Source organism: Aythya ferina (genome assembly GCF_964211825.1).
Source record: "Aythya ferina genome assembly, chromosome: 1".
Classification (NCBI taxonomy): Eukaryota; Metazoa; Chordata; class Aves; order Anseriformes; family Anatidae; genus Aythya; species Aythya ferina.
Genome location: NC_140296.1, coordinates 55,981,105 through 56,003,826, shown reverse-complemented (window position 1 = coordinate 56,003,826; position 22,722 = coordinate 55,981,105). Strand labels below are relative to the sequence as shown.

The 22,722-nt window shown below is 51.7% G+C and overlaps 1 protein-coding gene and 1 long non-coding RNA gene across 5 annotated transcripts; one reads left to right on the top strand and one right to left on the bottom strand.

Moving 5' to 3' along the window:
* Positions 1–6,470: 6,470 nt before the first annotated feature.
* Positions 6,471–11,969, bottom strand: LOC311439109. 3 transcript variants are annotated; one of them, XR_014694541.1, is made up of 6 exons: positions 11,615–11,969; positions 11,344–11,466; positions 10,991–11,103; positions 9,194–10,821; positions 8,711–8,805; positions 6,471–6,639 (listed from the first exon to the last, which is right to left on the bottom strand). It is a non-coding gene; the product is annotated as an uncharacterized lncRNA (long non-coding RNA). The 3 variants fall into 3 exon arrangements; XR_014694542.1 differs by lacking the exon at positions 11,615–11,969 and having other exon boundaries at positions 11,344–11,539; XR_014694543.1 differs by lacking the exons at positions 11,344–11,466; positions 11,615–11,969 and adding an exon at positions 11,230–11,308.
* An 8,408-nt stretch (positions 11,970–20,377) lies between these two features.
* Positions 20,378–22,722, top strand: LOC311439079 (G-protein coupled receptor 183-like). Of its 2 annotated transcripts, none has more exons than XM_084524361.1 (2): positions 20,378–20,498; positions 21,520–22,722. In XM_084524361.1, the coding sequence occupies exon 2, from the start codon at positions 21,541–21,543 to the stop codon at positions 22,597–22,599; it is 1,059 nt and encodes a 352-aa protein (XP_084380487.1). In that variant the 5' UTR covers positions 20,378–20,498; positions 21,520–21,540; the 3' UTR covers positions 22,600–22,722. The 2 variants fall into 2 exon arrangements, with proteins under 2 accessions (XP_084380487.1, XP_084380488.1); XM_084524362.1 differs by lacking the exon at positions 20,378–20,498 and adding an exon at positions 20,579–20,612.

Sequence of the window (22,722 nt, the reverse complement as noted above, 5' to 3'; positions counted from 1 at the left end):
CGACACCTGAAAGAGCTTTACTTGGCTGCTTTAAACTTTACACTTGGAAATAAAAGCAATAAAAGAGCTTTATGGCTTGAAGTGAAAATAAAGGTGAATGTTATATTGCCGTGTTTTAAATACCGTGTAAGATGCTGTTGGTAAAACTAGAAGATAATTCTTTCAGTATTCACCCTAACAGACAAATATAGTCTCTGTTTCTGGGAGAAATCCAAAAAATAATAATAAAAAAAAAATCCTGTTTTTCTAAATTCTGCATTTTGGAATTTATATGCCTTGATTATTATTATTTTTTTTTAGATTGTTGTAGCCCTTTCTTAAGAAAACCTGTGTGTGACTTCCAGTGTTGGCTGGTTCCACTTCCCTTGCCTTCAGGGAGAAGTTCAGCATCCAAGATCAGAACCAAGCAAAATTGGTAACCACATCTGAACATTTGACTTCTGGTAACCGGGGAAATAGTCCCCGGACAGGGACGTCAGTGCAGCGTTAAAGTTCAGAGACAAGTCTGTTTCCAGTCAGTTACATCCTACAGCTTACAGGAACAAGGGACAGCTCAGAGCTGAAGCCTTTGAGCTGGCTTCCAGCTCCTACGGGAGCTTTCTGCTTGGAGCTCATTGCAGAGCTTCAAGCCCAGCGCTTCAGCTGCAGTGAGCTGATTCCCTGAACCAGATCCCGGCACGCAGCAGATTTGCACTCTGTGGCTTGGGGAAGTGATGCACGTCACCTCCTGCAGGATCCATCTGACAGCATCGGAAATTCTGTCCTAATTATGTGTCCGGGGGGCGACTGCACCATGCAGCCTGTTCCTGAAGTTCTGGGGTTAAAGAGCGGCTTTTTGTTTCAGTGCCTGCCCGGTGGCAGGAGGCTGTACCTGCCTGCTTTAGCTTTGCTGCTGGCTAAGGTGGGAAAAGTGGCTGAAAGGACGGCGACCTGGGTGGAAAGGATCACAAATCAGCACAGCTCTCAAGCTTCAGGAGAGACGGGAGTGGAAGCAATGGAATAATGAACTTAAAACAGAAGACTTCAACCCACTCAAAGAATTGGTAAATGCAGTCTTGTGGAAAGGAATTTTAATGGGAAAGGGCACCCTGGAGGACTGTCGGTTCCTAAAAGGTTCCTAAAAGAGGCGCTGAAGATCCGATGAAAAACTGCGGTGATGCAGGAGACTCACAGCAAGGACGGGGAAGAGACCACTTTGGCCACAAAAGAAGGTCTTTAATGACCTGCCGATATAAAAAGATGGTGCAAAAGGTGGCTTCGTTTTTGCAGGCAGGCAATACAAGTAGAGCTTTAAGGCAGTCCCACGTGATGCCCTTATGGGCACACTGGGGAAATGCGTTCTTCATTAAACTGCTGTGAGGTCGGAAAGAGGAAGCAAGGGATCGGGCAAGCGTGTGGAAGACAGAAGAGGAAGAAAGAGGGGTGGAGAGGGAGGACAGCACAAAACAGAGTACCTTTTTTTTTTTTACTCTGAGAATATCAAAATGGTCCAAAATTAAAATAAATAAATAAATAAAAATGCAATTGCTCCAACAAAGAAGTTCTTTTGCTTTCTAAAGGGCATCTGAGTACCAAAATTTGAAGGATGAAAAAAATCACGAGGTGCAATGTTATAACGGGTAGACTGTAGGGACTCTGCAATATGTAGTTTTGTCAGCTCCCACCCACAGACTGGTTTAATAACGTTATTTGCCCTCGTTTGCAGCCAAAGCTCTTTCATAGGTGCCGCCGCTGCCCTTTGCAAAGCTGGGAGTACTGAGATGACTCAGGGGAAGGGGAGCACCAGGAGTGGGTGGTCTTCCTATTCGCTTTTGTGTAAGATCTCCTTTCGGAACTTGGTGCAGGCATTATTTCACATGCTTTTAGTATTTTTCTCAATACGTCCCAATCGGTAACAAAATGGAGGTTACTCTAAAACTTAATTGAAATAACAATCAGTGGGATTAGGATGTCAAAAATTGATGTAAAACATCAGCCAGGGGAGTTATCATCTCTGTTATTGTTTGTAACAAATACATTATAAATCAGAGGAATCTGGAAATTTCAGATTACATCCTGATTCATATCTTCCATACCCACCAAAGCCAGTAAGGTTATGTGAATTACAGATAAACACAACATTGCTGCTTCGGTTTAAGACTGGTGGGAGGACGGTTGCTCAGATGTGAAAATATCAGTGCGTGTAATTTACATAGGGAAGAGACACAAATGCTCAGAAAGTTTGGGCGAAAAGATAAAGGTGTTCTCAGTGACCTTTTCTCTGGAAATCGCGGTACACTGCACACACACCATCAGCGTGCAGACGTGTAGGAGCTGAAAATAGCGGCTGTCGAGAAAAGAATCTCACTTGAGGTGTTTGCTAACAAGGCAAAGCTCAGCCATGAGATTCTTACCATGAAAATCATCTGTAAACACTCCCACGTGGCGGGTGGGTCTGTAATGCTTGCTTTGGACTGCTCAGGAAGAGATCTTTTTGTTTTCCATGTTTAGATTTGAACACGAAGAAATATGGTGCAGTGCCACCATGACGAAGAAAGGTAGCACAACCCCAAATCTGCCAGGGCCAAGATTCTCACAAGTCAGCTTTTTTTTGCAGATGAAGCCGTCTCCTACTAGGGTGGCTTTGCAATGTGCAGAATACTTGAATTAAAAATAGAATTAAAACAGTAGAAAATTTAAGTGTGGAAAGGGTGGTTACTACTCTGACGTTATACAATGCTGGCGCCTGCCGTGCTGTACTCAGAGATACCCAAACTGGATACGTATGGATACTGTATGGTATATTTGAGAATGCTTTTTCATCATGGATGAGTATTTTATACAGTTCCCTCTTCACGTAGATGAATGGGTGTAGAAGGGTAGTCTGGTAGGCTGACAGTGCACCCAGTCTGTGGGTTCACGTGGACCACAGTGCCTCTGAGTGCTGTGTTTGTGACTGGAGCACACTGTATGCTCCAGGAGCTTTGCAAGCCAAAAGAAGAGCAACCCCTTGTAGCTCGGCCTGCCAAGATTTGGGAATCTGGAAGCGATTACAGACAATCCACAGATGAGTCTGCTAGTGCCTCAGCACCTCTGATGCGGTGGGAAAGACTTAATAAAGGACATCTGTATGTTTGTGGGATCAGGCTGAATGAAAAATGAGTACGCAACCCATGCATTCATTGCTCTGAGTTGTGTGATAAATTTGGGTTGTAGCAAGTCCTGTATCTTGTGCTGGTGGCTGCCATTGTGTTGATTGTTTGCAGCTTCTCTCAGATTTCATCTGTGCTAGCAAAGTAGGACAGTATGTAAATTGTTAAGTTTTATGGAAAGAAATAAGATTATAGAATCACAGAAATGTTGTTTGGAAGGGACCCTGGAGATGACCCCACTCAAAGCAGGACTATCACAGAATGGTTTGGGTTGGAAGGGGCCTTAAAGCCCACCCAGCTCCACCCCCCTGCCATGGGCAGGGACACCTCCCACCAGCCCAGGCTGCCCAAAGCCCCATCCAGCCTGGCCTTGAGCACCTCCAGGGATGGGGCACCCACAGCTTCTCTGGGCAGCTTGTGCCAGGGCCTCACCACCCTCACAGTGAATAATTTCTTCCTTATATCATAAATCTCCCCTCTTTTAGTTCAAAGCCATTCCCCCTTTTCCTATCCCTACACTCCCTGACAAAGGGTCCCTCCCCAGCTTTCCTGTAGCCTCCTTTGTGTACTGTAAGGCCACTATAAGGTCTCCCCAGAGCCTCCTCTTCTCCAGGCTGAACAACCCCAATGGGACTTTACCCAAGGACCTCCAAGGAAGGAGCCTCTGTCACCTCCCTGGGGCACCAGGTGGAGAAGGTTTCCCTAGTGTACAGCCTGACCCTCCCCACCCACCATGTGTGGCTGTTGCCCCTTGTTCCGTCCTCTGGCACCACCAAGAAGAGCGTGGCTCTGTCAGCTTTGATCAGGCTTGAATCCCCAAGCCTGTATCTCTTGACAGTACGTGCCTTGATCTCCCAGGGACACCAGAAATCTCTATCCTTCTCCCTTGATTCCCCACACCCACCTTTGTTTTTCACAAGCCTCACGTATCCATCTTCCTCCATTTCTCTTCTATCCACACGTTCTTCCCTGAATGGCGCTCTCTTTATGCACTGCTGCTGGCAAGCCAGCCCTGGCCCTCTCCCTGTCACTAACATGGAGCGTTAGGGCTGGAAGTTTCAGGAAAAAGCAGCTCCCGTGGGTGGAGAAACACCAACGAGAGGGCATGGCCATGGCCCACTGCCCTCTCCGCTGCTCTTTGCTACCGCACTGAGCCAAATAACGAAGCATTTGTTCCTGACAGCAGATGGGGAGGAATTGGCAAGGAGCCCGGATTCGTATATCTTAATCTCTGTCTACTCAGCTGTAAGGAAAGAGAATTTATCTCAAAAGAACATCATTCATTCGACTTTGCCACCAAATATTTGCTCACTGATAGCTTTTTTTTTTTTTTTTTTTTCTCACACCGTTCTCCTAAGGGAACAAATGGAGTGTTATATTTCCAGCTGCAGAGAAAAAAAAAAATTATCTGGGGGCAAATTATCTGAGTATGGAGGTAAGGCCATTCACTGAAAGGCAGATTACTTCTGATCAGGGTGTCATGCCCTGTACAAGCTTTTATGTCTCTATAAAATGTTGTGCTGCTTCATGTATTGTAATAGAAGGGAAGCCAGGCATTCGAGGCATAGGAAGTGTGGTCTTGGGTTTGCTCCGAGGAAGCCACGCTGAGGTGGATGAGTTCCTGGGTAGATTACAAACTCACGTGGGAGGCTGCTCCTCTGACGAGTCCTGGAGACTGTCCTGGACTTTCATTGCACTGGAAAGCCTGTTTTGTTATGGACGGGCAATAAATGAAATCAGTAATAAGCTGGCAAGCAATGTTGTATTTCAACATGTGAGAGATCACAACCACATTCCTGTATGTAGAGTATGACAACAAACCTTTAAACACCCATTACCTTGTTATTCTTTTAAGCTTCGTGCAGCACCGTGTAAGAGCAAATGTGCATTTAATTTTTCTCCCTTGTCCACCTTTTTCAGCCGCTGTGTAACTGGGAAGAGGGTTGGACAGGGGAAACTCCTGCAGAAGTTTGGATGGGATATAGGCTAAAATCCCCACCGTGAAGCTGTGCTCCTTCCCTCGTTGGTGCTTGCCCACTCTTTTGAATAAATTGCTGAGTGAGGGAGGGACTGCTGGCTGGGGACCAGTGGGACCCATCCTGGGCAATGACTGAGTGACTCCTGCTAAAGGGGCCGGGTTTTAAAGTCCTGAGTTTACCCACGTCTGCCAGCGCTTGTCGGGGCTATATTTAGACTACAGCCTTAGTGAGTAAAAGACACATCAGGAAATAGCAGCTAGTGCTGTGTGCCGTGCCTCAGGCTACCCCAAAACCACAGTTTTCCCACTCCCGTGCTGCCCCGGGTCTGCACCGTGCCGCTGGGCCAGAGGCTGCAAACCCGCTCAGGACCCAGTGCTGCCGAGGAGGGCTGCCAAGCTCTCCCCGGCTGTCTGCTGATAAGCTTTGGTGCTTTGCAATTCCCCTTTCCAATTACCAGCCCCGCTCCCTGCGCCGGCCGGGCCTGCCGCGTGCTGCTGGCTCCGCAGCTACCTGGGGGCTCTCGGATGGAGGGGGGGAGGCGATGGGAGGCACGGGGTGCAGAGCGGGGAGGTGTCCAGGTGCTCCCACCTCACAGATGTCTTCTGCAGAAGGCCTTGGAGTCGTCCTCATGGCTGGGGATTGAGTGACCTCGCTGAACGATGCAAACACGGCCCTTCCGTGGGCCCCCTGTTGGAAAAGTCCTCATAGCTGGCAGGAGGGTGACTCACGGGAGCGCCCGGGTGAGGGGTGTTGTGGTGTGGCCCCTGTCACTGGAGGCCAAATGGCAGAAACAACCTTCTGAAGCGGCTTGGGTATGACTGACCCGTTTGGGTACCCTTAGGTTCCTACGGGCAACCCCCCAAGCTTCATTTTACAACAACACAACCAAAACTCAATACCAAACCCATGATTCCGGCTATGGTGGGCTTGATGCTTCCCCTTACCATAGGCACATCCCATTTTTGATAACATCCCCCTAAAATTATTCACAGCCCCAATAACAGCCCCTCTGGTGTCCCAGCCACCCAGCAGCCACCCTGCAGCCACCGGTGGGCTGCTGCCTCACCTCGCTGCTGCACCGCATCCCCTGGTGGAAACCCCAGCTTGTTTCCCCCTTCCTTAAATTCCCTCTTCCCAGGGGCTGGGCTCCTGACCCAGGCTGGTACCGAGGTTTTATTGGTGTGGGGCTGGAGTCAGGCTCAAGCTGCCACTGCAGGGAACACGCTCCGCAATTAGCTTGGAAAAGAGGTCTCCAGGGGGACAAAGGGTTTCTCACCAGGAGAAAGAGCTCTCTATTAAAGTGTCAGCTCAGAAGCAAACCTTATCTGAGTTGAGAACAAAAAGGCTGCAAGCTGGGTTACAATTTTTAATATTTTAAAGAGCTGCTGTTTTGAAAATGCTTTATTTATTTATTTTTATTTTTTTTCTCCTAAGAGCATCAGAATGAATGAGTGTGAATTGCGACGATCTAGCCTCAGCCTTGAAAGAAAAGAGGCAACAAGCATGGCTCGGCAACTATCCTGAGACCCCTGTGGAAAGCAATAATCTTGAAAAAGCCAGTGCAAGCTATGTTTTCAATTTATAAATTAAATGTATTTAAAATTTATGAACTTTGACTGCATGAGTAACTACTTCATTAGACTTTAAGGCTGCATGTTTCCTTGGCTTTTTTCATGGTAAAGTAAAACACATTTCTAATAAACATGGAAAGAGATTCCAAGATAGAGTCACTACTTTTATGTAAAGGACCCTCCAGACTCATTAAAAAAGTTTACCACCTAAATAAAGCAAGCACGTTGTAATTCTTGAACCCATAAAATTGGTAATATATACATAATATTAGCCTTTTCTTGCATGTACACCGCTTGATATCGATGAACGACATATAGTAAGGGTTTTACTGTAAGGAAACTAGCATATAAAACCGTGTTTTGGTACATCCTAGGCTGTAACGTGAACTCGAGAAACAAGAGAACGTAAGGCGGGCGCTGCTCGAATTTACTCAGCGAGTACGGCTAATTGTATGCACGGCCTCGGGGAGAGCACTGTGGTGCTTTGACACCCAAGCTCCAGCTGTAACTGGAGCTGTCCTGCTTCTCCTACAAGTCCTATCGGACATGTAGACCCCCTTCCACAGCCAGGGGATGTGGGTGTGAAACCCACCGGTGGGGCCGTGGGTGGTGGCATGGTGGTGAGCACGGTGCATGGGCCTGCAGGACGAGGCTGAGGCCTAAAGAGCTTTCCCTGTACTTTCACTGTGTACTTTTACCTTCCCTGGCACTGGTATGCCCACAGCTGGAGTACAATGTCCTCTTTTGGGACCCCACTTCAAGGGGGATGAGGAGAACTGGAGGGGTCCATGGCCTGGGGCCTGGTGTCTTAAAGCCTCCAGTGTCTGACTTGCACATGGCTGGGCCTTGTGATGGTCACGGCTCAAGCTACCAGGACATCCATCACAAGGCAGCGTAAGAGCAGTAACCCCCCAAACCCTTACACACGTTGTGGGCAAGGCATAGGAGAATCTACATGAGGCTGAAGGCTGCACCTTTGATTTCAAACCTTTATCTTTTCCTTGGAAATCATTTGTTTTTTCTCTCTGAGTCCAGGAGTAGCCAATACCAGCCATCTTCTGGCAACAAAACCTAGTTTTGTGACAGCCTGAACTCGGTTGGATCCCAGTGACGGAGCTCTTCAGTAAGGTGCATCTTTTTTTTGGGGGGGTAGAAGTTATCCACACACTGTATTAAGACACCAAACCCATTTCTGAGGAACAACTCTCTTGAGTTTACCACCTTTCCCTTCCTTTTCCAGCCCTTTCTTCCCTAAATCCCTGCTCCAGCTCACACTGCTTCCTCTGGACACCCACTGGACTCCCAGACCCCCCTCAGCGCCCACCTCAGGGCTAGAAGAGCTCCTGGCCTGCCCTCAGCCAGAGACAAATTCATCATTGGCTTGACCACATGGCACTTTTAGCTTGGATGAAACAAAAATTCCAGGGGCAAGTGGGCTGTCGTGGCTGTGACTGCCTCCATGCTGCTGTATGGCGTGGTACACAAGACACTTCACCTCGTTTTCAAGCCTTGTGGTGACAAATCCCTCTTCCTTTTCTTCTTCAGACCTCACCTCTACTTCAGAGCGGTCAGAGTGAGCCAGACTGCGTGCAGGAACTTTTACTCTGCCCTAGCAAAGCTGTCTGTTGGAGGATAATCCCTACCTTGGTTTTTACACAAAGTCTTGTTTGTATGATTTGCAGCTGGAGCTAAATTTGCATTCTGTTCTTCTGCCTCGGGATTAGTGGCACAAGAATCACAGGATTTGCCTTTTCCAGCAGAAACTCTCCTCTGCACAAACCCTTTCCTCAGACAAGCGTCCCCAGCCTTCCCACAGCCCTGGGGCTGACACAGCCAGTCCTGTCCCAGCCTCCCAGCTCCTAGCCTTTGGGGCCACTTTGGGGCCATTGGGGTGCTCCAAATACCACGGGAAATCTCACTTCACGGGTTCTTGCCTGACAACAAGCCACGCAAACCACCCAAAAGAGAACTTTTCCCGAGCCAACTCTCTCACAATTGCAAAAAGGACAGGGTTGCTGAGCAAACAGACCTGCTCCATCTCCGAGTTCTGTGATACGGACACCATATGGGCCACCAAGCTGGTCCCCGCTCCCCGGAGCTTTTGTTTGTGTATATTGCAAGCTCCTTAAAAAAAAAAATAAAAATAACGAAAGCCCCCAGTGAGTTCACTAAGCGAAACAAGCAGGTAAGGTAGTGCTGCATATGATGCTAGTAAAACTGTAATAGTGAGAGTTGGCAAGAGCCAAGCGGCCTTTGTATTAATTCTCTGGAGCTTCAGGTATAGCCTAATGTAATTACTTGCCCTACTTTGTAGCATTTTAAGAGAAAAGTGTGTGTTTTAAAAAGTTATATTTCCAAATAAAACAGTCAGGTCTGAAGCAGACAAAGTGCCTGATTCTGGTTCCTCTGAAGTCAATAGCAAAACTCCCATTGACTTAAATCAGAGCAGGATTATGTCCCAAATCTCAGATATAACAGCAAACAGAGCTGCACTCTTTTTAAATTCACTTACCAGGCTACCAGATTGTAACCAATATTGCTCTCTGATTCACTTTTTTCCGTACTTTTTTCTCCGGAAGGTCCCAGCTCCACTGTTCGGGTCTCCATAGACAACGCTACAGCTTAAATTTGTTTCTCACATGAAGACACCTGCTTTGCAGACACAAGTGTAGGTGGGTGAATCCAGAAATCGAGTTTCACTGTACAAATACAATGGTTTCATTCAAGAAACGTTCATACTGTACTTCTGTATTTCAAAGCAGTCTATCAAAATGTCATCTATTTCATTTTCCTGGGTACTGTAGCTACAGAAGCCCTGAATGCTGAAGCCATTTACATCTCTGTGAGTAGAAGAATTCAGGGTGGTTGGAGGATTACTAGGAGGAGCTTGTGTTTCTTTCTGATGATGTATTTTTGCAATTGATTAAGGTGTTTACTCTGCTAACTTCCCTGTTAAGGGGAAGTCAGTGATATGTAAAACCCACCTCTAATTGTTTGAATGCTTTCCACATTGTTTGTAAACTCTTATCAAAAGTCACCTGAGGCTGTAATATATCTAACCAGCAGCTCCTTTCCAACATGCAGCTGATAATATCACTAAAGCCTAACCATTTAATCACCAATTTAAATAAGAATATGTATCTGATTGTTTGTATTTCTTGGGTTTGCTATCTAATGGATAAAGATAGTGCTCATGGGAACTATTTTTTTTCCCCTTGGATGTCTGAAATCATCTCACCATACCTATTTTCTTTAACAATTTTGTCCTCTTAAAGTTTCTTGAAAGTGGATGAAAAGTCTCAGAAATTCTTTCTGGGTAGAAATGTGTCTTCTAGATTGCCACTGATGCCTGAATAACAAGGACAAGAAGCTGTGCTGTCTTTTTGTCTTTTCCTGGCTTCGATCTTGCCACGCTGGTTGTCAACAGAGCAGCCAGAAGCGATGCAGAGCTGAAACGCATCAAGACCCTTGCACTGCATGAACATTGGCTTTTGAATTGCTCCCCAGACCTCCCCGTGTGCCAAGCAGCACGTGGAAAAGCCCTGCCGTGGCCACCTGGTGCCAGAAGCAGCCTTGTATCAGCTTGCAGTTCACCTTCTTGTATGGTTCCTAAGAGCAAGGCACTTTCCATCGCCTGGGCTCGCCCCATTATTTCACCTCAGGTGTTTATGGTCTCTAATCAGCACCTACCTCCCCGTACTGGGGTCTGTCCTATACCTGCAGTGGGTTTTTCATTCGGGCTTCTCCTGGCCTGCTTTCAATCACGCTGGTCACGTGCCTCCAGAGGCAGATGGAAAGCAGATTTTATTAAATTGGCATGAAACACAGTAAAGCTGCACTGACTTTTTGATAACTTCAGTCCTGCGGTTCGCAGCATTTATTATCAAGGTTTTCCCATCGGTTCTCCACAGTCGCTGTAGGAGATCTCCACATGAGTGCAAGGAAGGGAATAACGTGCCTCCCAGCTCCTACAGCCCCGTGTGGGGCTGGGGGCACCAGTGGGAACCAGCCCTATGCTGGATTGCAAGGGCAAGATTGAGGAGCAAGAGGGACTGCCGCATTCACACCCAGCTGGGAAGAGGGACGCACGGACAGGCTCTGGATCTGGAGCTGCATCTCCCTCTGCTTCGTGTTCCCCACCTGCCAAGAGGAAAGGCATCAGTGTTTTCTCTGGCTGTGAGCCTCAGGCTTTCAGGCACTGCACGGGCTTCCTCCTCGTGGCACCTTTCCCTCTGCCTTCTGCCCGTGCCCACGCCTGTGTAACGAGGACCATCCCTGACCATAAATCCACCTGCACCTTTTTACTTACCAGGAAGCAATGTTCACTCCCTCGGTGACTAACGCTCGGCGAGGTGAAGAGTGAGGAGTGCAGGCACTCGCACCACGCTCTCGGTGCCCACAAGTACGCACACAAGTAGAGAGCTGATTAAATATTTAATGAGGGAATATTGTAAGAAGATAGGACAGGCTGTGGTGATCAGCCAGACAAGCACAGCAACCTGCCACATTTTACACACAATCAGCCCTTTTATGCCCTTTTTTACCTACCTCACCCCCTTGTTCCTCCTGCTCCTCCTTCCCCCCGCACACCCCATGGGTTTGCAGGGCTCTGCAGTTTATTTTTCACCCTCCCTGTCCGGGTCCCCCAGTTGATAATCTTACCAGCTGCGAGGTTCGTCCTTCCTGGAAGTGGCTCCTGGAGCTCGTTAGCTCACCAATTAGTGCGGCTGGGAGTCCTGTTTCTGGTCATTGCCTCCCGGCTTAGAAGTCCTCCACCAGACAGCCCTGCAGGAACAAACATTCCCACGTGTTCCTAAATCAGCGTGACTGAGCAGGCTTGGTTCCCATCACCTCCTCCCTTTCCTCCGATCCCATATTGCCTTGAAAGGGGCCCTTGACCCCTTAAGGCAGCAGGCGCCCCTCTTCTACCCACCCCTACAGCCGACGAGGTGCCTGCGGCCTCCTGTATGGACCCAGGGCTGCGGGAGGCGCCGGCGTGGAAAGCGAGAGTGGGTTTGCTCGAGGTCGGCGGTGATCGCCGCCGGCGTTTCCGCCAGCTAAATAAGGAGCCAGCCACGAAAAAAAACACAAATCCTGCTCTCGGTTTCGCCGCTGCGATCGGGGGCGTCTCATCTGGTTTCTAAGGGGAGCGATGGCTGGGTGAAAGGGCTGTGAATAATTTCGCTCTAGCAGTTCGTGGAGACGCGTGACAGTCCGAGGTTTGAGATCGTGCGAGCTAGCCCAGGGCTCGGTCTCAGTTTTGCTTTGAGGTAACCCAGATATTCAAAGCGAAACCTGGCTAAAACCACGGTGGGGACTTACTTTTGAATTTCACCCTACCCAGAGACATTTGAGGCATGCAAATGAGAGCCCTCCATCCCCCAAGAGGCTGAGGCCTGAACTTGAGGGCAAGTGAAAGCATCAGACGGGGGAGGCTGGGGAAGCCCTGGGGGGAAGATAAATTACCCTCTGATTGCAGCCGCTCCCCTCGGGCACCCCAACTCCTGCATGAGGACGGGCAGAGGTTGGGAAGCGGTGAGGGGCTTTTGCTTTTGAAGTCTTTATCCAGGTAGGTGGAACCAGATTGTATCACCACGTTTAATTACTAGACAAATGACGAGATGGTGCCTCAAGATCTCCACAGAGCGAGTCAAGAGCACAGACCCCTGATTTTCCCCCCCCCTCGCAGCAATTTCATCCCCGGGAACCCCTCCCGGAGCTGTTTTCCAAGGCAGGGAATTTGTGCAGGCTCCATCTGCGGTGGCTCCAGCTCTGGCCCTGCATCCCAGCCGGGTAAGTTGTTGAAAGGATGACCTCTAGTGGCACCGGGGAAGCTGCTCTGCCCAGCCGGCTGCTCCCCTCCCAGCCGGACACCCCCAAAACCGGGGAAATTGGGGCTCGCCAGCACCTCTGGTAGAGCGAAGGGGAGAAATGTTGCGGCGAGGTGGGCACCCGCATCTCCCTCTGTGCCCTCGCCATGCTGCAGGTGTGTTCAGGAGGAGGAAGAGCAGGAAGAGGAGGAAGAGGAGGAAGAGGAGGAAGAGGAGGAAGAGGAGGAGGAGGAGGAAGAGGAGGCTGCTTCCTCCTTCTCCTGCACTTCTTCCTGCTGCCTTCCAGCACCCTGCTGTCCCTCTCACACCAGGGCAGAGCCAAGCCCCTCAGCCAACAGGGGCTGATGTTCTCCATCTCCTCAGCCTTTCTGGGCCTTGTCCAAGGTCCTTTGGTTTGAGCGAGGTGAGGAGGTGCACGCTCGGGATGCGGCTCGGTCGGGAAGGCTGAAAAAGGGCCGAAAAGGGGATTTGTGCGGGGCCAGCCCCTGCGGCACGTTGCCCGTGGTGTGACAGCAAGCGTGGTCCCTGCTTGGGGATGTTCATTTCTGAATTTAATCCTTGGTACTGTTTGCTCAGCAGACCTTGCTAAGGGACCGCAGTGCGGTCTCTCTCTTTTACCTCAGACTGATTTCTGAAGAACAACTGGGTCATCCCAGTGGAAGTACCCTTCCCGTGTACAGCTTGGTAGCTTTTCAGCGACTTTCTCCTTTCACAGCCTTGTCTGAGTGTACACAAGCTTCTAGACCCAGCCAGCAGCGTGCAGTCCACCCCCAGATGCTCTGTACCTAGAAGATTAGGATGAAGATGTTCACATCTCAATCAAGACTAAAATGTGTTTTCTGAACATAAAATCACCATCACCCCCATCCCTATCCCACTCTACACCCTGTTACAAATGCTAATCCCACTGTCAACACACATCGCACCAGAAAAAAAGTGTTCAGGGTTTTTAATTCATACATCAGGTGTGCAAAACAAGGGAGTTGAGAACAACTCTCCGCAAAATAAAAAACATGAAACTGGGAAAATTTGGGGCACAGGAATTCAACCCAGCGGCGTGCAGCCACCTGATGAGCATCCACCCATCCCTGCGGGTCTGGCACTGGTCTCTGACAACGTGCATGGAGCCCAGCAGCGAAATGTGGCCACAAAATGCTGAAACACGGCCAGATCACAGGAGCCGGGGACAAATTTGCAGCCGCAGGGGTCCGCAGGGTCTGCCCAGCCCCGGGGGAGGGCGGTGGGACCCACAGGCATCCCGCCCTGCTGGCAGTGGCCGGGGTGTCCCGGAGGACACACATCTTTTTCTCCCTGTCACGAGCAGGAGTACAAACCCAGGTTTTTCATCGAGGCATTCAGCCTGACAGCCACGGCCAGGCCATTAATATGTGAACCCGGTGTGGGTGGGGAGACGGCGCGCATCCTTATCTGCGCCTTCCGAAGAGCGAGGCTCGCTGCTGAAATGACACAGCCCTCACTTCTAGTAAATACTAATTTTGCCCTTCTTAGGAGCTGCTGCTTGAATCAGATTAGGAGGATGACTCTGTTGTCACAGCCTGACTGAGCGTAGTTTTTTTTGTGTGTGTGTTTTTAAGAAGGGCAATATAATAAGTATCAAGGCCACGGCAAAGAGGTGATTTCATGTGAAATTCTGTGTTTAGTAATCAATGGTCAAGGCCAGCCGAAGCGATCTGGTGACTGTCATGGTGGAGAGATGGGAAACTACTGCCTCCCTCAAATTTCCCTCGGCTGTAGACAAAAATAAAATAAAATAAAATAAAATAAAATAAAATAAAATAAAATAAAATAAAATAAAATAAAATAAAATAAAATAAAATAAAATAAAATAAAATAAAATAAAATAAAATGCCACCCTTCATTTCTCGTCCTTTTAAAACCACTCAGCGTTATTCCCACTTTCCGTGACTCAGCCTGACGCCGCCCATCCGAGCAACCCCACCAGCAGACCCGAGGCACTCAGGGTGAGCCTAAGCATCCAGGGACAGGAGAGCAAAACCCTTGAGGATGCTGCACGACAAGGGCTGGGTGCTGCAGGGGATTGCACCGAAGAACTGGTGGGACCCTATAAAAGCGCAGGATGCTTTTTTTTTTTGAGGACGGGGACCTGTTCCTTGCACTTGAACGCTCTTTCAATGCGATCATGATTTTAAACAGCCCCGAAGCCGGGCTTTGATCGGGGTTTTGGAGAACAAAACGCTCCCCTCCGACCAAACATCTCAAATTTACGCATTTCAACAGCTCACGGCTGTGCTGGTTGCTGCAGACAACTAAGGCTGGCAGGCAGCCAGGCCAAAAGAAAAGAAGAAAAGAAGAAACAAAGAAAAAAAGAAGCTAACTTCCACAGCATGCTAAGCCACACGGTACTTTGTCACAGGCAAAATATTCAGCGAATAGCAATCACGAAAGCAAATTCACGATTTTAAGAACCTCTGAAAATTTCCAGCGTGGCTCACGGGGCAGGGTCCCTCCTCGAGCCTTCCGGCCGCGCGGTGCTGAGCCGCCAAACCCCGGCTGGCAGAGCAGTCAGATCCCTACCTGCGAGGTGCAAATCACTCAGTATCTCCTTCAGCATCTCGTGACAGAGCCGCGGCCCGTGCGGATGCCGTGGGAGGCACATCCCCACCCCTAAAACCCTGCACCGAGGTTTCTGGCATTCCCACCTGCACAAAGCCTCGCCAGAGGGTTTGAGCAAGCCCTTGGCCTGAATACGCCAGTGGTGAGTGTACCCCAGGAGGCAAAATTTCCACTAGGAAGAAAAAAATTGGCCACCAAACTCCTGGGAGCACAGAGAGGAGACCAGCTGCAGCTTGGACTCGGGAGACAAGCATCAAGAAGAAAAGGCACGTAACAAAATGCACTGGAAAAATGTTGAGCCAACAAGCCCAGAAAAGTGTGGTCCTTCAAGGTGGTAGGGTTTAGGATCTGTCTGTCTGGTCTTTCAAGAAAGCCCTAAAAAGAAAAAAAATGCCAACTGGAAAAGAAATCCTGATGGATATATGGAGATGGATAAATCTGGATATAAGCCAGGCGTTTAAAGCACCACCAAAAATCAGTCTGATGAAATGTATGGACTTTAAATCGCTGTAGTTTACGTGGGGCATTTTCTTGAGCTGATGTGCAGAGCCACGAGACAGCCCTTGCTGAAAGGAAGGGACAATGAAGCACATCACCCACCTGAAGTGGTCTTCAGGTCTAAAGCCCGGTCAGGAACGTGAGCTGCAGAGAGATGCAGGACCCATGCAGGGTTTGGTGCCATTTTATCGGGGTAGGGCTCTGAGACCGTCACGTCATTTCTCCATGCAAGGGGAGAGCGCCAGAACATCTCCCTTCCCTACCCCAGTGACCTTCAGCCTTTTGAGGTTATGCAGTAGCGCAGGTAAGGAGGACAACCGTGCAAAACCCTCAGGCCCATGAGAAGCAACGGCCAATTAACCCTGCAGCCTTGAACAAAGTGTTACTTGCATGAAAACGGTCCTCCACGGGGAAACTGCAAAGCAAAGCTGAGGACGCGCCTGGAGATGTTGCTCTCAACTTATTGTTCAGCTCCCAAGGTGTTTCTTTGTTCCCACTTTCCCAAATTCTTGTGAAACCCTCTGCTACTTGGAGATCTCAGCATCACAGGATGGCTGAGGCTGGAAGGCACCTCTGGATGCCACCTGGTCCAACTCCTGCTCCAGCAGGGCCTCCCACACAGCTGCACGGGAGCACTGCGTGCACGTGCAGGAGCAGCCTCTGGCTCTCTGCGAAGTTACAGCCCCCCAGCACTTTCTGTGCCGTGACAGCTTTTGCCCAGCAGGTACTGTTTGGGTTGGAGCTGTTGTGGAAACACTGCCTCAGGGGCGAATGCTGCTGGAAAATTCCACCTGACAACAGATGAGCAGTTTCTGCGAGTAAAATTCACCAGAAACATTCTGTTTTCGCAGATGAAAACAATAAGGGCTGTGGGTGTCCCCATCTGCAGGGGGCACAGAGAGCAGCAGCAGCACGAAGGAGCCACGTTAAGGCTGCACTGGGCGTCTTGCAAACGAGGAGAGGGCTGGAGCACGCGAGTTACAAAACGAGGTGTCCTGTTGAAATCAACTGTAGTGGGAGCTCATGGTGACCCGGGATGAATTGAGGTGTCTTTTTGGCATCTCCTATGCCACAAATTCTCAGCTCAGCACCTCCTGCATGCCCGCTGCTCCTGCCCGGGCCGCGGCTGCACGTTACGAGCAGCGTGTGCGGCCCCGAGGTAACAAAAACAGATAAAAATAGGACCTCTGTTCTCCAAACCTGCCTTCTGATTGCCTTTTTTTTTTTTTTCTTTTAACAAGTGTTTAAACATTGTTTTTAACCACAGAAATCAGATACTCAGACAACTTTCATCTCATTCCTGCAGAATCAAAATGGAGCTTCTCGCGGGGTGGCGGGGCGCCGGTGATGCTCGCGCTCAGCAGAGGAAGTCGCCTCGTAACGCGAATTTCCCGGGTATTTCTCCTGCCAGGGTGCCTGGCCCTGCATGGCCAGGCACTGCCCCAGCCCCTGCAGCATCCCCCTGCAGCTGGGTGGCCCAAACCATCACCACCTGGAAGCCCCGCAGGCCCTGCAGCCCACCCAGACCTGTGCTTGCCCCTTGGTGCTGACCATGAAGGCCTCAGAGCTGTGCAGATCTTCATGGCCAAGGTCAGGGCAAGCCCCCATCTCCTGAGACATCACCCCCAGACCAAACCAGGGCATTGCATTCAGAAACAGATTTCAATCGTGCCATTACTCAGTGTTTTTCCCGACGCAGATGTCGGGCCAGATTAAGTTTCTAGTGCTCCAAAGCTCTGGTAATGACTTTCTTGAGATTTTGGTCACCAACTGGCAAGAATCTCAGCACAGGTTTTGCTCTTTCTGCACCTTTTTCAGTCACCTTAAGCTGAAGCCTCCCCAGCATCATCCTCCCCCCATAGCTGCTGCTGTCAATGGGCAAGAAAAGTTGACATTGAAGCCAGTTGTCCTCCTAATTTTGGTTCCGCTCCCCCGCCAGGTGAACAGCAGAGGTGTGGAAAATCCCTGCCTGTCGTCTTGAAACCGAAAGCACCTGGATCGGAGATTTTGTGTCTGCACCCGAGGCTTCCTGAAAATGTTTTGCACCTGAAGACAGAAACAGCAGCTGAAGCCAGAGGGGGGGAGGAAGCCAGGAGAGGCGATGAGGCAATGGAAAGAGAGCGCAGAAGCTTCCTGCCGCCCCTGGCGCGGAGGGGATGCTGCCACCGCCGCCTCACGGCGCCCAGCTCCATCGCACCTGAGGCACCCCACCGGGGCTTGGGCAGCAGCCCAGAGCTGGGGCTGGAGACCATGCTTGGGGCAAGCCTGGTGCCAGCACGTGTGAGGCTCCTGGAGACCCTTCGCAAGCTCTCCCCACCGATCCTGTGAGCCGTGGGTCTGGGGGAGCGAGACCCATCGGCCTGCAGGACGGCAGGGGAAGGCGGCCATCGCAGGGCCTGTGGCAGCAGGGCAGCAGGACGTGGCCTGTCCTGATAGTGGTGCCTCTTCCTAGGCCAGCACGGGGAATGTGGTGTGAAGAGGCCGTGACTGAGAGCCAAATTTGAGGGGATCCTTCAGACCAGCTCCAAGGGGCTGAAGGGTGGTGGTGGGCGTGATGGCGGCCTGAAGGACCAGCCCCAGAGGAGCCGCAGGTGGGGTTTTCTTCTGGACGATGCAAAGCCTGCGTGAAAAGGCCTGCAGAAGCCAAAAGGGGCTGCAGGGAGTCCTGGAAATACCTGGGCCAGCTGCTGGCATCCAGGGCTTCGCAGGAAAGGGTGGGGAGGGTTTGCAGGTCCCTGCTTTTGGGTGGGGACAAGAGGAGTGCGGCAGGAGCAGCCCTGCGCCCAAGGGAGGGTCCCGGCCCGCGGCGGGGCCGTGCAGCGGGTGGAGCTGGGCTGCACGCCCGTAGCGCAGCAGCACCTGCTGCACACAGGGCAGGAGCGTGTTTTGCACAGAAGAAGAACCCACTTCCTTTCTTCTGCCTTGCAAAACTAAAAAAATAAAATAAAATAAAATCGGGCAGAGAGCACGTTGCTTCCCACCCCCTCCTTATTTCCAAGCTGCTCCCAGAGGCGGCTGGCACCCGGACCCGTGGGCTCCTCCATGTCCCGCTGGGGCTGGCGCTGCCTCATGGGGCTCGTCCCTCCTCCGGCCTCCACGGCCCCACAGAGATGCTTCGACCTCTATTTGGGGTTGAGACCCCCAGAGCCCCTCTACGTGGCCCTCCCTGGCAGTGTGGTGCCTTCCCATGCCCACAGCGATGGGACGGGACACAACAGGGCCTGGGGGTGATGCTTTTGGGTTTTACATGTGAAACCCTCCTGCCATGAGCATCAGGGAGGGAGGGAGTGAGGCCAGGAGCCTCCTGGGATAAAGCAACCCCTTGCCCACCCTCTGTGCTGAAGTGACCCCCGCCTGGGTGTGAGCAGTGGGTGCCCGAGCCTTCACCTCATTTTGGCAAAGCGTGAGGTGAAGGACAGTCCCGAACCCACTCCCGGCGGTGTGCTCAGGATCAGGCCTTCCACAGGGATAACCCCGTTCCGTGGCACGTCCTCCGTGCTCCGTCGTCACCGAGCAGCTCGAGAACATCTGAGCCCGGCACAAGTTTGGGTGGCTTAGCGATGAGCATCCGTGTGCGTAGAAAATCCCCATCTCACGAGGGAATATCTTCTGTAATTCACTCAGCAGCCTTTGTCCCACCAGCAGACCTCTCCCCCCGGGCCGTGCAAACCCCTGAGCACCAGAAGCGTCTCCGTGAACAGATGATTGTGAGCAAATTTTCATTATTAGTCTCGCAGTCGTAGAAGTCGATGCCAATATCATTCAGTGTGTAATCTCTGTACGGATGACTCAGTGCACACGGGTACACAGATTAGTGCTGAGCTTAATGCCGCGATGCTCTGAACGATTATAAATGTTATGCAATTAAAGAATTGGTTGAGCTTCGCGAGCATAAAGGGAAGTTTAAGCTTAGCTTAACTGTAATCTTAACCTTGACATTTCTTAGCCTCAGTGTTTTCCAGTACTGCCCTAAAGGTCCCCCGCTGGGAATTTCCTAGCTTCACTGGGAGTTTTTGGAAGGAGAAAAAAAATAAATAATAATAATAAAAAAAAAAGAAAACAAGTGAGGTCATCACCACCAAGAAGAAAAAAAACCCAACCACCGAGCAGAGTCTGAAATCCTCCTGGGATCTGAAAGCCCCCCCAGCAGCCTCCAGGACACAGAGGCCGTGGGGAAGGCCACCCTGCTGTGGGGGCTGCGGGGCAGGCTGCGCTTCTGCAAACGTTTTGGGAAGTGCCAAAAGCTCGAGGAAAGCACTCAGCCCTGCTGCGGGACACAAACCGCCCGACCCCACAGAGAATGGTTTGCACCCAGCAGGCTCTCCATCCCTCCTCCGATGGAGGTTTAATGGCACGTGGGGTGTGATAAGTGTGATAAAGTGTTGTCCTGGACTTTTGGGAAAAGGTGAAGCGGCCCCATCAGGCTGCCCGGGCAAGGGGCTGAGCCCCAGGGTCGGAGCTGTTGGCTTTAATCTGGTGCATTTTGCATTCTGGTAGAAGTTGTCAGAGTAAAACCCAAAGTCGTCTGCGATGGCAGGAGCGATTGCTGCGCAGGTACAGTCATTTGTCTTCCCCGGCGCTGCCACTACTGAGAATAACCCCGCGGCTGACAAATGCCTCTCACACACCGAGAAAAGAAAAAGAAAAAAAAAAAAAAAAAGCCCAGCGAGAACACACGATTTTACTAAACCTAAGAGAGAAAAAAAAAAAAAAAAAAAGCCCAAAACTCCCGGTGCTTTTATAACGTGAGCCAGTACCCAGAGGCGCGCAGACACAGCCGGGAGCAGGGCGCTGGAGGGTCCTGCGCTGGGGCGGGAGGAAGAGGAGGAAGGAGAGGAGGAGGAGGAGGAGGAGAAAGGAGAAGAGGAGGAGGAAAAGGAAGGCAACCGCGAGGTGGGTGTGTGTCCGTGCGTCTGTCACAGCGCCTGTGTGCACCTCGGCTGCTGGGTGCTGTGGGACCGCAGAGCGGGGAGCAGCAGTGGGACACAGCCACAGCCACAGCCTGCGGTGAGGGGAGGCTGCCCGGGACGGACAGATGGACAGGATGGGATGGGGATGGACAGGGATGGACAGGACGGGGTGGGGATGGACAGGATGAGGATGAGGATGGGATGGATGGGATGGGATGGGATGGGATGGGATGGGATGGGATGGGATGGGATGGGATGGGATGGGATGGGATGGGATGGATGGGATGGGATGGGATGGGATGGGATGGATGGGATGGGGATGGACGGGATGGGGATGGACGGGATGGGGATGAGTGTGATGGGGATGGATGGAGGGTGCTGGATGGGACAGGGCAGGCACAGACCCCACGTCCCAAAGCACGTCGAGGAGCAGAGCACACAGATTTGGTAGAGGGACATGTCCCACTCCTCTCTTTGCATGGGCAGGGGGCATCACCAGCACAGGGATTTTTCCTTTCTTTCTTTATTTTTTTTTTTAATTTGTTTCTGCCCTCCAGACCCCTCTCTGCCCCAGCCCTGCCTCTGTCTGGGCATTTTTTCATTGAATGCCCCCATTCCCCCCGCAGCGATGAATAGATTATGCCACCGCCACGAGACGAGTTTGGGACCTTGTTTGTGTGACACGCAATTCTCTCTCCCCCTCTCCCTCCCACCCTTCCCCCTCCACATCCTTTCTGCTATTGCTTGGATGTGCAAAAAAACAACAAAAAAAACAAAGAAATTAAAAAAAAAATAAAAAAAATAAGAGGAGCTGGTGACGAGAAGCAGAACGAAGACAATGAGTCACAGCCTTTGTTTCGCCCCGAAATCACCAGGGCTGCGTTTTTCCAAATGACTGGGGCTGAGCGCTGCCGGGGGGCGGCAGGGAGCGGAGGGGACGGGCCCCCGGCTTCCTGGTAAGGGGCAGCCCGGGGCTGTGGGTTTCACCTCTCTTCTCCTCCCAGGGGAGGAGGAACTGGCTGGCAATGGCTGCTGTGGAGGCCGCCTTCCCCCCTGCCAACCTCACCCCCGTCAACCAGAGCGGCTGCGACGTGCACAACCACCAGGTCTCGGCCAAGGTCACCTTCTCGCTCTTCTACACCGCCCTGCTGGTGTTCGGCGCCTGCGGGAACATCCTGGCCCTCTGCATCACCTTCCAGCGCAGGAAGAAGAAGCTCAACTCCACCGACCTCTACCTGGTCAACCTGGCCCTGTCGGACGCCCTCTTCACGCTGGCGCTGCCGGGCAGGATCGCCTACTACGTGCTGGAGTTCAACTGGCCCTTCGGGGACTGGTTCTGCCGGGCCACCGCCTTCGTCTTCTACATGAACACCTACGTGGGCATCTACTTCATGACCTGCGTCAGCGTGGACCGCTACATCGCCGTGGTGCGCAGCAGGCACCCCGGCAGGCTGCGGAGGATGAGCCGCGCCAGGGCCGTCTGCGTCCTCATCTGGTTCCTGGTGTTCCTGCAGACGGCGCCGCTGCTGCTGCGGCCCATGACGCGGCGGATGGGGGACAGGCTGACCTGCATGGAGTACTTCAACTTCGAGGAGGTCCCCAAGCTGCCCTACCTGCTGCTGGCCGCCTGCGTGCTCGGCTTCTTCCTGCCTGTGGGCATCATCCTGGTGTGCTACGTGCGGATCAACCTCAAGCTCTGCCAGACCGCCAAGGAGAACCCGCTGACGGTCAAGAACGGGCACCACCGCCGGGCCTTCACCGTCATCCTGGTGGTGCTGCTGGCCGTCCTGCTCTGCTTCAGCCCCTACCACCTCAACATCGTCCAGTTCATGGTCAGGAAGATCCTCTACCAGCCGTCCTGCCGCGAGCAGCAAGCCTTCAAGATGTCCCTGCAGGTCACCGTGGCCTTCATGAACCTCAACTGCTGCATTGACCCCATCATCTACTTCTTCGCCTTCCGGGGCTACAAGCGGAGGCTGCTGCGCATCTTCAGGAACAGCGGCTCCATGGCCACCTCCTCCACCGCCAAGACCCCCTCCGAGAGCAACAGCAACAGCCAGCCCCAGGGCTCCAGCTCCGTCTAGAGGCACAGCCCCTCCTTTTCCCTCCGGCCGGCAGCGTACGGACCGTGCCCCGCAGCAGGACCCGCCCTGGCCGAGCCCCACCAGCTCTGCGGGGCCACCGACCCCACCTGCGGCCGCTGGCCT

Excerpts from the sequence above, each read along its gene's own strand:
- LOC311439079 (XM_084524361.1), top strand. The coding sequence starts at position 21,541 with ATGGCTGCTGTGGAGGCCGCCTTCCCCCCTGCCAACCTCACCCCCGTC.